Source organism: Aspergillus brunneoviolaceus (genome assembly GCF_003184695.1).
Source record: "Aspergillus brunneoviolaceus CBS 621.78 unplaced genomic scaffold BO95scaffold_51, whole genome shotgun sequence".
NCBI lineage: Eukaryota > Fungi > Ascomycota > Eurotiomycetes > Eurotiales > Aspergillaceae > Aspergillus > Aspergillus brunneoviolaceus.
The window spans coordinates 66,788-79,061 of NW_020290781.1; the positions used below are offsets into that span (position 1 = coordinate 66,788).

General features: G+C 53.2%; 6 protein-coding genes across 6 annotated transcripts; 3 read left to right on the forward strand and 3 right to left on the reverse strand.

Moving 5' to 3' along the window:
- Nucleotides 1-130: 130 nt before the first annotated feature.
- BO95DRAFT_501179 (putative tubulin-specific chaperone c) lies at nucleotides 131-1,902 on the forward strand (the record flags this gene model as incomplete). Its single annotated transcript, XM_025591002.1, has 4 exons — nucleotides 131-261; nucleotides 312-495; nucleotides 555-1,283; nucleotides 1,347-1,902. The coding sequence occupies 4 exons, from the start codon at nucleotides 131-133 to the stop codon at nucleotides 1,551-1,553; spliced, it is 1,251 nt and encodes a 416-aa protein (XP_025440224.1). The 3' UTR covers nucleotides 1,554-1,902.
- A 60-nt stretch (nucleotides 1,903-1,962) lies between these two features.
- BO95DRAFT_465626 (uncharacterized protein) lies at nucleotides 1,963-3,549 on the reverse strand (the record flags this gene model as incomplete). The annotated part of the gene is made up of 4 exons (XM_025589149.1): nucleotides 1,963-2,373; nucleotides 2,973-3,108; nucleotides 3,189-3,418; nucleotides 3,487-3,549. 4 exons carry the CDS (start codon nucleotides 3,547-3,549, stop codon nucleotides 1,963-1,965), a joined length of 840 nt encoding a protein of 279 aa, XP_025440225.1.
- A 1,358-nt stretch (nucleotides 3,550-4,907) lies between these two features.
- Nucleotides 4,908-6,115, forward strand: BO95DRAFT_474998 (SDR family oxidoreductase; the record flags this gene model as incomplete). The annotated part of the gene is made up of 3 exons (XM_025589822.1): nucleotides 4,908-5,662; nucleotides 5,686-5,731; nucleotides 5,876-6,115. 3 exons carry the CDS (start codon nucleotides 4,908-4,910, stop codon nucleotides 5,942-5,944), a joined length of 870 nt encoding a protein of 289 aa, XP_025440226.1. The 3' UTR covers nucleotides 5,945-6,115.
- Nucleotides 6,116-6,678: 563 nt separating this feature from the next.
- Nucleotides 6,679-7,132, forward strand: BO95DRAFT_202115 (uncharacterized protein). The gene has a single exon (XM_025581040.1). It carries the CDS (start codon nucleotides 6,830-6,832, stop codon nucleotides 7,097-7,099), a length of 270 nt encoding a protein of 89 aa, XP_025440227.1. The 5' UTR covers nucleotides 6,679-6,829; the 3' UTR covers nucleotides 7,100-7,132.
- BO95DRAFT_444870 (uncharacterized protein) lies at nucleotides 6,698-8,047 on the reverse strand. The gene has a single exon (XM_025586989.1). The coding sequence runs from the start codon at nucleotides 7,843-7,845 to the stop codon at nucleotides 7,165-7,167; it is 681 nt and encodes a 226-aa protein (XP_025440228.1). The 5' UTR covers nucleotides 7,846-8,047; the 3' UTR covers nucleotides 6,698-7,164.
- Nucleotides 8,048-8,100: 53 nt separating this feature from the next.
- On the reverse strand, nucleotides 8,101-11,166 carry ace1 (putative C2H2 transcription factor (Ace1)). Its single transcript, XM_025590310.1, has 5 exons — nucleotides 11,137-11,166; nucleotides 10,050-11,063; nucleotides 9,787-9,992; nucleotides 9,465-9,734; nucleotides 8,101-9,411 (listed from the first exon to the last, which is right to left on the reverse strand). Exons 2-5 carry the CDS (start codon nucleotides 10,863-10,865, stop codon nucleotides 8,430-8,432), a joined length of 2,274 nt encoding a protein of 757 aa, XP_025440229.1. The 5' UTR covers nucleotides 10,866-11,063; nucleotides 11,137-11,166; the 3' UTR covers nucleotides 8,101-8,429.
- Nucleotides 11,167-12,274: the final 1,108 nt, after the last annotated feature.

The window sequence follows — 12,274 nt, forward strand, 5'->3', positions numbered from 1 at the left end:
AATTCCTCCTACGGGCATCCCCCCCCTCTGTCAATCTGCAACCCTCAGTCTCCCTTCTCCGTTCTTCCTCTGTTCCTTTTTCCCCCTTCTTCCATCTTCCCTTGCCATCGATTGTATCTCTGTATCCACCATGTCTATGCCTGATTTCGACACTTCTCGACGGCCCTCTCAGGCCGAGAACCAGACGATCCTTAAGTCCGAGATACCATTGAAGGAGCGATTTTTCCGCTATTTTCAGCATGAGATCACCGGTATGGCTTAGTCAACTTTATTGATGTCCTGCGAACTGGCCTTTTGGCAAGGGGAAAGAGTCTGACACGTGTGCTTGCTGCAGCCCTTCAGGAACAGATGGATCGGTTGGCAGATACTTCCCTGATAGGGGGAGAGCGGACGGATGCAACCGATCACTGTCTGGCCGGTATTGCGCGCTTGTCCAATGAAGTCAAAGATGCGGCTAGCTACATTCCCACCTACGATCAGCGGATATACGCAGAAGTAGGCTGTTACTTTATGTCGAGGGTGAAAGTGCAAGGCTGATCAACGGTGGTATACAGGCTATCAAAGCACTGCAGGACAAACTAGTCGAGACCCGCACTGCCGTGGAACCGCGCCCCAAGTTCAGTTTCAAGACTAAGAAGAATGCCTCGGCCATCTCTCTCTCTGATGCGGCACAAATGGCTGCGCAGGTACGCAGTATCCCCGGATTCGCCTCGCCCGGCTCGTCCTCCGTGGGCTCCTCCGCCGCTCAAACCCCGATGTATCCGTCGACTCCGCTCAATGAGCCCGACAACCGGCTGCACCTTCTGCAACGGCCGGAGATTGCCCCCACATCGATTCCAGCTATCCCGGTCGACGAGGGAGCGGATGATAAACTCAAGCCGCCGGAGCAGCCCCATGGCTTCGCAGCCACCGCTATTACCTCCGTGTCCGTGAATAACCATCACAACCTCCACATCATGCTGCCATCCTCGGGGTCTACAGCCAACGTACCCGCATCTATCACCTCGCTGCGCCACTGCGTGGTCGACATGTCAATACCGACTGTCAACGGCAAGCCCTACGCTAGTCTCACCGCGAAGAACGTGAAGGAGAGCCTACTGGTCTGCGGACAGATCAATGGCCCCGCTCACATCACTGACGTGGAGCATAGTATCGTGGTGGTGGATTGTCGCCAGTTCCGTATGCACAACTGCTCCAATGTGGACGTCTACCTGAGTGCGTCCAGCAATCCTATCATTGAAGACTGCACCAACATCCGATTCGGTCGCATACCCCGCATCTATGTGAGTATTTCCAAATCATCTCATCTTGCTGTAAGCACTAGTCTAACCACCCACGACACACAGACATTGAACCACGATCGGCCCGACGACGAAGACCGCTGGAGTGAGGTCGAGGACTTCAAATGGATCAAGCCCGAGCCAAGCCCGAATTGGAGCCTGCTCGATCCCGAGGATGCGGTTCCCGAAGAGGTTTGGGCGGAGATTGTGCCCGGAGGCCCCGGCTGGTCTTTGGAGGATATTCTACGTGCCATAAACATCTCAAAGGTCTAAGTCATTGTATTGTGGCGTGGGCGTGGATCGTCAAAGAAATGGGAGCGTGAGGCGTCGGGGACATTTACGGAAAGTTCTTTTCGATCGTATCTCACATTTGGCTTTATTGCATGAACTGTTTTCCATGGAAAGGTTGATATATACGAGGGAAGAAACTTGGCGCTCTGGACAAGCACTGCGCTTCTAGCCGAGAATAAGGACGGTGGGTTGTGCCTCATTTGTCATTTGGTGTGGTGATCCGCATGGTTGCATGCTCGCCTTCCTGCCTTTGCTGCTGGCTTTATTTGTGCTGATATCTGATATCTCGGCATGAGATTTCCATTTACGCCGAATTTAATTTCACCTACATTCTACTTGCCTTGTGGTTGATGCAACCTGTGGTGATCTCACCCGTTCCAAATAGACTTGGTTACATGTGAGGCATTGTGCCGCCAACTGAAGCTTTCATCTGCAGCCATAGCATGATAGTGCCGCTCAGGTCTAAGTTGTAATGCAAATACAGCTGGGTGGTATGCATGACACATCTCCAGCCAAGGACGTCGCTTGCGGATCCAGCCCCATAGGTATAGAACAACCACGGAATCGACTCCGCACGCAGACCAAAACCATGAACGCCGGGACCGAAGCCGCCCAGTGGAGACCCAGACGCAGCCGTAGCCGAACGGGATCCCGGCCAGGAGATGGGCACGATCCAGTGGGTGGTGGAGGGGGCCGTCGGTGTCCCCGCAAGCCAGAACAGCGCAATCGGGAGGCAGAGAGGCTGGCCGCAAAGCACAGGTCGCGTCGATGACTTGAGGATACGGCGGTAGCGGAGGTGGGCCTAGTAGAGTACTTAAAGAACTCCTCACAAGTCTGGTTGTCCATATCCCGGGATACACTCATTTGGACGTCTTGGATCAGCTGTTATATCACGGTCAAATGAGATGAGAATGGTGGCCTTCCTACTTTGATTTCAAGGTGCAGGGAGATCGATGATAGTTCGGTGGTATACTCAGGTTTCGGAATACTCGCAGCGGGACTCCAATAATTCGAGGATATCACATCGTATTGTTTATTTATGTATTTACACCCTGCGTTTGCACTGAGAATCATTATTATACTGTTTTTCAAGATATTAGCTTATCTTGCGCTCCAGCCGCATGGTGGCCGATCTTGAGTTCAGGGGAAGACACGATATGCTCTGATGGAACAACTGATCGAATTCGAAGTGGAGCTCTTAATCACAGTCTCTGCTCTAGGGCTAGATCAAAGCAATCAGCACCATCATCCTCTTCCACTTCTTCCTCCTCCTCCTCCTCCTCCTCCTCCTCCTCATCAACAAGAGGAGAAAAACCATTGGATCGCATCAACAACCGTATCTTTTGACCTGTTTCTCCTCCCAAATCTCCACCTCCCGAGGATTGAATCGAACTGTCTGACCCTCGCTACCCCGTAGAAGAGCACGAGGTCTCGCTCTGGCGCGATTGAGCGAGACCTGGCGCGATTGGGGGCCTTCCTAGAATGCGCGAGAGCTCCAGGATAAGCGGCACGGTGCCAATCACCGAGCCGGGGGTATCTTGCATTTGATCAGTGTTGAGAATCTCGAATCTGGACTGTGACTAGGCCGGCCCTGTCACGACCTGTGACCTGGTGCACAGTATCTCTCGATCCGAATTTCCTTCGCGGATCGTGAAACCCCGAGCAACAACATCATTTGCGCTTGACCCCGTGGAGACTATATGCCCGATCTCGCGGTGGCTCACCTCCTGCTCGTGCGTGACGACTTTGATGATAAGGATTTCGATGTCGGCAATCGGGGTAAGCGTCACGGCTGCTCCCAAGCCGGGTTCTGTTGTGATCAAGGTATTGGAAGCGTGAAGCGTTGACTTTGCTTGAGGGAGGGGTATTAGCTGAGGTCTTCCTGTTGTTGAAGACGAGCTTGGACTGCTATGACTTTCCGGCTTAGATCTTTCAGATCGCGGAATGGCTTGGGAGGCGAGACGCCAGGGATGGCCATGTCTCAAGACTAGAATTCGAAGAAGATCGAGAACAGAATGAAGATCAGAAAACAGGTTGTCCTCTTTTGAAGTAAATAGTCAAGCTTCTTATATAGACTAAGTCTCGTTGAGGAAGTTCCCAGTAGTAATATAGAAAACGATAAGAAAGATGTACTGGGGAAAAATCAAGTCAGTTAATATGATACTGAAAACTCAAAAGATAAAAGAGATGTAGTAGTATAAGAATTTTAAGTTGGTTAGACTCAGGAGCGAGATTTCAAGTTACTTCTTCAGCCAGCTGTATTTACAAAAGTAGTTAATAAAGATAATAACATAGGCTTAGAATTAGCCTAAAAGAGAATTATATTTTTTTGAAGGAACAACAGCCCTTAAAGCAATATAGATAGGGTAGATAGCTTTATTTAGGAATTCACCTAACATAAGGTTGAGGTAGTAAAAGTCCGAATACAAGTCCAGGCCGTAAACAAAGATCAAATCTGAAAAGGTTCTACAAGCGAGAGAATAATAGAAAGTACTAACTATATTGCATAAGGCAAGTATCTCTGATCAGGGAATTGTGGCGGACGGCTGCATTGTCGGTGAATGGAGTCGCAGGAGGAATTCATCAGCCAGGTGCAAGCTTAGTGAATGTATCATGTGGTGAACGTATCGGACCTAAAACCTCTCTAAGCTTTCAAGGCTGAGTGGTGATTACGATTAGTTAATTACGACATCCCAGATGATCTTGATGTCCTTGGTTCCTGTCCTCTTACTTTTGACGCTCACCAGATGCAGGATAAGCAAATATCTTAAGCAACAAAAAGGCATCATTCGTAGTACAAAAGCAAGTGTCTAGATAACCAGATAACCAATACTAGGCCCAACTCAGGCCTCTGGCCCCGTCTTAGCTTGTCTATGAATGGATTGAACCCCTGCCAGGTGTCTAATCGATCAAATCCTATGTACTGTGCCTAGGACGTACTGTACAGTACAGTTGTAGCCCGCTTAGGGCTTGGTAGTTAGTAATTAGTGCTTACTCTCCCCAAGCAATGCTTTGCACCCTCACACCCTGGTGTCACTCTGTGGGATTGCATGCTCCGTACTTTGGTCTTCCCGGTTGACCACAACACTTGACTTCTTTGTTTCCACTTTCATTAACCTTTTTCTTCTGGATCTCTCCCCCCTGCTCTCATTGAATCTGCTGCCATGTGTGATAGCATGGTCTCCCGTATGAACGAACCCCTCGCCGCAAGGTACCAACCCCATTGACTCCATCCACCATCCACAAGTCCAAGTTCACCCCCCCCCCCCCCCCCCACCCCCCCCCCAGTCCAAGTTCCCCCCCCCCCCTCCCCCTAAGCCCACCCTCGAGGTCACAATGCCCCCAAGCCCGCCCAAAACCATCCTGATCACCGGCTGCTCCGCGCAGGGGATCGGCGCCGCCCTAGCCCAGCAGCTCGCCCAAGAGGGCCACGTGCTCTTCGCGACGGCGCGCACGCCCAGCAAGATCCCCGCGGAGCTGCGCGAGCAAGCCAACGTGCACGTGTTAGCCCTAGACGTGACGGACGCGGCCTCCATCGCCGCCGCCGTGCACTCCGTCACCGAGCACACCAGCACAAGCGGCAACCACCGAGGACTGGACGTGCTCATCAACAACGCGGGGACGGGGTACACGATGCCGCTGGCGGAGGCGGACCTCGCGCGGGCGCGGGCGGTCTACGAGGCCAACGTCTGGGGCCCCCTGCAGCTGATCCAGGCGTTCCAGCCGCTGCTGGTCGCCGCGCGCGGCCGCATCGTCAACCTGAGCAGCGTCGGCGCCGTCGTCCCCACCCCCTGGATTGGCGTGTATGCCTCCTCCAAGGCCGCCCTCGTCCAGCTGTCCGAGACCCTGCGCCTGGAACTCCAGCCCTGCGGGGTCGGCGTCGTCTGCGTCATGGCCGGCACCGTCGCCACCGCCTTCCACGCCAACGAGCCCGAGGTCCTCCTGCCGCCCGCGTCGTGGTACGCGCCCATCCGCCGCATTATTGCCGACTGGGCTACGGGCCGCGCCGGGCCTCGGAATGGGTCCTCCCCCGATGAATTCGCTAAGGTTCTGGTTGAAGATGTCGTGCTCGCGGAGACGCTGCCTGCCGGGTTGGTCTGGAAGGGCCTAATAGTGCCGCTGCGCGGTTGCTGGCCCGCTGGTGTCCGGTTGGGTTGTTAGTATGTTTCTTTTTTTATTCGGTTCCTCCTTTGTTGCTGGGGTTTTAAATGTGGCTTGGTATGATGGGGGGGGGGGGGGGGGGTTCGGAGTCTGGCTCGATTTCTTTGGTGGTTCGTGCTGATGCAGGGCTTCGCTACTCGCAGGACCGCATCATGAAGAATGGTCAGGGAATAGATGAGCTGACCAAAAGCTTGGAGGGCGGCAAGAAATGAAGTGAAGAGAGAAGTTTCCGATTGTCTACAATGAGGTGTGTTCTACATGACGGGCTAGTAATAGTGGTGGGGTGTGGAGAAAGGGAAGAAGAGGAGAAATCGGTGGAATGTAATGTACAAACTGCCAAATTACTGCAAGACTGGATGAAGGATTCCAGAGGAATATTTGGGCGTGAATGGTGTCAGGGGCATGGCACTACATAGTATAGGATGTACACACCTAGTAGACCGGGCCCGGCGGCTGCGGGAAGGCCCGCAGGGCGGTGGTGCAGCGGTAAACCCCTCGGGCCCGCCGCCCCGCAGCGCCCCGCGTCCAGCGTCCAGGCCAGCCGCATGCGCGCCCCCGGTCCTGATGGCCAGGACCAGCTCCACCGCTAACCTACTAGCTGGCAGCCTGCCCGCGACGAGAAGGAGGAGCTGACGCAGGCCAATCATTCTGATGCGGTGCCGGCTCAGCGGTCTCAGAGTATGAATAAGACCGAAGAGAGGACATCATGTTCCCTTCTGCGCCATGGGTTTTATACATCCCCTCCTGATGGTCTTCTGTCTACCAAAGATGGCGGCCTCACCCGGAGGAAAACCGGGGCCGCAAGCACAGTACAGTCAAGAATTGGATGTGAGATAGACTCCGAGGCTTGACATGTATACCCCTAGGTATACTTAGGCTGGAAGGGGTGTCACTCCTTTCTAACGAGTTTTCTTCATGTGGATACAGTGCTCAATGACTTAGTTGCCATCGGTCTAAAACACTGTCATTAGGCTTTACCCCTACGTGATGTCAAGCAGATACAAATCTCAAGGCAAGCTTCATAGGTAGGGCAATATGTTTGGGAGAAGGTTCAGGACACCCGACAGAGTCCTTCGGTCCTTTTATCGTAGCAGAGGATGCTCTACGAGGGGCGCACCGCACCCATTCCCCCTGAACCTATAAACCCCCAAGCACCACACAGCATCAACCTCAACGACAATTATCCGGCGACGGCGGCGGCCGCGGCTCCCCAAGTCCACAAACCATCGGAAACACTATATCCTGCAGGGTGTAAACCGGCCGATAGTCAGGCAACGCCGCACCCACCACCAGATCCCCCTGCGCCCCTTCATCATCATCATCCTGTCGCTCTCTCCGCTGCCGCTGCAACACAATCCCCAAGCTAGTGGTAGGAAACTGCTCGCAACCACTGCACAAAAAGAAGCAATGCTCCCATCGCACCGCCACCTCCTCAAACCCGGACGACCGCCGCAGCTCGCGCCGCAACTCCTGGAGCGCGGCGCGCGTCGGGCGTCTGGTGCGGCAGCGGCAGCGTCCCCGTCGCCGTCCCGCAGTCCAGGTACACATCCAGCCACAGCTGGAGGTGGCGGATGCCCCAGGAGACCGAGCCGGGCAGAGAGGCGAGGAGGGCCAGGCAGCGCGCCGGCGACGCGTCCAGCCAGATTTGGTTGTGCGCGAACACCATCGGCAGCGTTTCCTGGCGCACGCGCTGGCAGACCCGCAGCAGGCCGAGGGTCAGGCGCGGTCGAGGGCGGCGCGGCCCCCCGCCCGCCGGGCAGTAGGGCGTCGCGTCCCACCAGCGTTGTTGGCGGCGGCTGTAGCGGAACCATAGGGCTCCTCCGTTGTCGCCGTCCTCGTTGTTGTTGTTGTTCTTGTTCTTGTTGTTGTTGTTGTTGTTGTTGTTTTTGTTGTCGTCGACGATTAGCAGCTCGCGGTAGATCTGGTCGCGGAGCTCCCGCGGAAGGCGGAGGAATGGGAAAGGTGCGGGGTTAGTTACGCTAGTTGGAGGCCGGCGGCGGATTGGAATACTGCAAGATCGGAAGAGGCGCCGTAGAGTTCTCAGTTTCCTTGTACAGACCTTCCATTTGGGCGGTGCTTTGGCGGCTGGGGCTATTTCCTCGGGGATCGTCATGGTTGATGGTGGTTGGAGATGGAAAGTGGGGGGAGCCTCATGGCCCAGGCTCTGAGCCTTGATTAGCGATGATACCACTAGAGTTGTCGCTCATCTCCTTTGAGAACGATCATCGTAACTGAGGGGCCTATTAAATATGGCTCTAATTCGAAAGACATCGGGTTCGAGATAGGGTCACTCTATGTTCTTCCTATTAGCACACTTATGGACCTCTGGAGACGCCTATGCCTCGACCTGGAATAGATTGCGCTTATACTACAGTGTCTTTAGAGGTTAACTTATATTGCGTATGCGGAGTATCACCATAGCTCATACCAAGTCATCAACGGATATGGATCCAAGTGTGCAATTTCAAATCTCAACTATTTCCGTAACTAGTATGAGAGAAAGGAATAAACGGAGACGTGACAAATCTCGGATGTATGATACAACCACTCTGGAAAGAAAAGAACGAAGATAACAGGCTAGAAAGGCTAGATAGAAATGTCCCGCACTTGCGTAGGCAAGGAGGTGGATAGGTAAGAGAGAAGACAGAAATACTCATTCTTTTTAAAACGTCAAACCAGGACCCCCAGGGCGGAGATCTAAAATTGAGGCATGCCGCCTTGACTGAAGGTCGGGAACATGCTCTCATCGGTGCCAGTCCCAGTGCCGAAAGTGTCCATGAACACATTGTTCATGTAAGGATCGTCGCACAAGGCTTCAATTGCACTCATATCGACTGGTCCCGGCTGGTACATGGGGTCTGTGTAGCCGAAGGAAGCATCTTCAAAGAAGCCAGACGTTCCGTTGTTGAACGTGGCAAAGTCGTTGGCAAAGTCATTGTCCATGTACAAGAGGCAGTCCTCGTTCTTCAACTGAGTGAAGGGGTCTTGAAGCTGAAACATCTGGCTTTGCGCATAATTGTTCAAAAACCCGGTCGGCGACTGGATTGGGCCAGATGCGGGAGTGCTAGCTTGAGTGTGGCTCGCTTGCGCCGGACTAAGTTGCCCGGAGCTGATTGGAGCAGGGCTCAATTGCACAGAGTGCATCTGGTTAGATGGGCTATACTGCTCCGGAGTGTAGTGCTCAGGGCTGTAGTTCTCCGGGCTGTAGTGCTCCGGGCTGTAGTGCTCCGGGGTCATTTGCAGGGAATCCAGGTGGTCCGGGATCATTGGAAGTGAGCTCATGTGGTCAGGGCTCATCTGCAGAGGGGTCATCTGAGACGGTGCCAGATTAACGGAGCTAGCTTGGCCGGGACTCAGTTGCTGCGGGCTCAGCTGGGCGACACTCTCCTGACCAGGGCTGGCTTGTACAGGTGAGGGACGGCGCTTGGCGTTGCGTCCGTTGTTCTTCGCGCGCACATAGTTCCATCCATGGGCTTTCTCCATGTGCTGCTTGCAGTTACTCTCGCGCTTGGACTTGTACGAGCAACCATTGAAAGTGCAGGCATACATGCGAGGAGTGGCCGAGTGGCGATCATTGATATGGCGCTCGTTTTCCTTCTCGGTGGGCCAGCCAAGCTCGTAATACTTGCATCCTTCGAACGGGCATTTGAACGGTCGTGAATGAGTCTTCTCATGTTTGCTAGATATGAAGTCAGCAATCACAATCTGCATGCAAATAATATCGACACTCACGTTAAATCACAGGGTCTTTGAAATATCTTATCGCAGTGGGAGCATTTTGTGTTGATGTTCATGGGAGGGGCGTTCTTCTTGCGCCGGGCCATGGACCGCCTGGCGCCCTCATCAGTGGCTCCCAGACTCAGGGCTCGCTTCACCACAGGAACGGCATGCGCGTCGAAGGGTTTTCCACTTTCCAGTGATATCATCTCGCCATCCTTCTCGACCACAAGCTCAAGTGGACGCCCTGTGTCGGCCATACCACCCTCCACAACAAGCCTCGGCCTATAATGGGTTAGTCAAATGCTACTTTGTTCAATTTGGAAGGCACACTCACATCTCCTTCTTATTCTTACGAGCCTCATCCCTCATGGCCTTGAAACGGTGGACTTGAGCGGTCAGATCGAGGAAGTAAGAGTTGCTGTAGGGGCGATCGGTCGGCATGCACAAGTCACGAGGGTCGACAGTGGTGTAGGTCTCGTGCAGACACAAGATGGTGGAGTTGCAGAATTGATAGTAGAAGCTGAGTTCGGCCTCGACATCCTGTACAGAGACATAAGCATAAGCGTCGATCCTGGGACCAAGGTACAGGAGACTTACTGCAGCTACGTAGAGCAGCGCCTTCTCAAGATCACGCAGAGTCCTAAACTTATCGCTTTCCATCTGTTGACGAGCACCCTCCACGACGTGACGGAAGGGCTTGCATGGCTCCATTCCCAGAAGAGGTGTCAAGATGCGATTCTCAATTTCCAAGCATGACGCGGGGCTAAGCTTCTGCTTGGGTGTAGCCTCATTTTCGGCAGGATGCATTGAGCTTAGGACGGCAGACAGAGCCTGGGATTTGGAGGCCGATTTGCCAGCTTTCTCTATATGACTGGTCAGATATGTCCCAACGCCAGATACCATGGACAATAGCAACCAACCTTGTTTAGAAGACGTAGACTGACGGCTACTGATCGAAGTTCCGAGCCCACTATCGGAAGCGTGGCAATGTGTCCGTCGGTTCTTCTTCGCAAATCGTTTGTCCAGATCCTCCTTGCTCAACTTCAACCGCTGAAAATGGGCCTCCAGGCTATCCTCGGAATCAGAAGATTTATCATCCTCATCGAACCGGCCACGAGTACGGAAAGAACCGTTTTCGATACGACCTAAGATCTTAGACATGCGTTCCTGACCGGCTGCGATAGCTTCGAGGGCTCCGGGAGAAGTCGGAGAGCGAGGCAAAAGTGGGAGATTGAGGAGTAGGCCGTCCGAGGGCGAAGTGGTAGTGTAGTGGAAGGTGTCTCCCTTCTTCATACGAAGACGGGATCGAGGAGCTGACGGCGTCTCTGAAGAGGCGAGTAAAGACGGTGGAAGTGCATTGATAACCCGCCCACGACGGGGATGTCGGGACGTCATGGTGTCGGAGGTCGACATTATCGTTGACGAATGAAGGGTCGAAGAAAATTATAAGGGTTGTTGTGAGGTATAAATACTTCTTAGGAGTTAAACCACGTCATTCATGCCCCATCACTATCCAGACTCACTGTTTATGCCTGGATAGAATTGCGAGTCGGAACTGCGATGCGACCGCAGTGACGTATGGAGCCAAAGCGGAGATCAATAAGTTATTTACTGGAGAGATGTTAGTTGCTGAAGCCATTCCACCAGGTTATAAAAGAAGAAAAAAAATAAAACCGTCACGCACCGGCGGTGGTCGAGAAATGTCAGCTTTACGGAGGTCTCCTAAAGGGGAGGGAGAGGGGGGTCGGTGGATGATGGAATGCCCCAGGCTGATAATGCGATCAAGCAAGCACCACCCCTTTCACTAAACGGGACCAACAAGACAAGCAAAACAACAAGAGAGGTTGGTGACAGGTAAATGTGTATATTCAGGTAACGAGTCTAGTTTAGGAGAGAGATAGGCTGACAGTTGGAGGGGGGACGAGGGAGGAATAATAGCGGAGATGAAGTGGAAAGGAAGAGTCAACGAAGTACGGAGAGACGACTCAAGTCGAGGAACGGGGGTACGTACAAGGAGTAGACGGAGAGTAAGAATGAGGCTGTTTCCACCGGGCTGAGTCTCAGTCCGCGTCTTCTTGGATGTCTGCCTGATAGACGAGCCAGACCATACTCGAAGAGGAAAGGTGCCTGGAGTCTCCCCATTAACAGTAAGTGATTGGCTGTGAGCGGGGGCTTGGATCTCCTCCACAGCCACGGCACTCGTTTCGGCCGGAGATACTCGGTAATGGCTCATACTGTCTAGGCGTCCTCTTTTTCTATGTGCAATGACATGTGACTCTGAAATATAACCAATGCAATACCTGTATTTCACGTATTCCAGTTGAGGTCGGGGTTTCGGGGCGGTTTAGTCCCGTCCACGTTAGGTTTATTTCCACCGGGGTGCACTTTTCCCAGTTGGCCATTCAGGGGGCCCAGAATATTCTCTCATGTTCTCTCATGAGCGGGTTCCCGCGGAAGCCGGCCTTTCCGAAAATAGTCTGCGGACCCTCGAGTGACCCCATCCAGCGATCTTGTCTTTGGCTTTTTCCTCTTTGGCTCTTCTCCTTACCGTTTCTGCTTCTCTCGCCAAGTCTCCAAGCAGCGTTAGTGCAAGCGTAAGAGGTGGACGGGGCAGCAGTTCTTTCTGCCAAGGGGGCTCTTTTCCACTACCTGTCATCCGTTGCATAACTACGGTAAGTTACTAAGTACTCATGAAAAAGGAACCAATGCAGTGGGTATTCAAAAAGCTCATAATAACAACACAGATTTGCCAGCGAAACTCCTTCAGACAATCAGGTGCTCATCATATGACGGAATGATAAATTATGCTCAACCACTGTCAG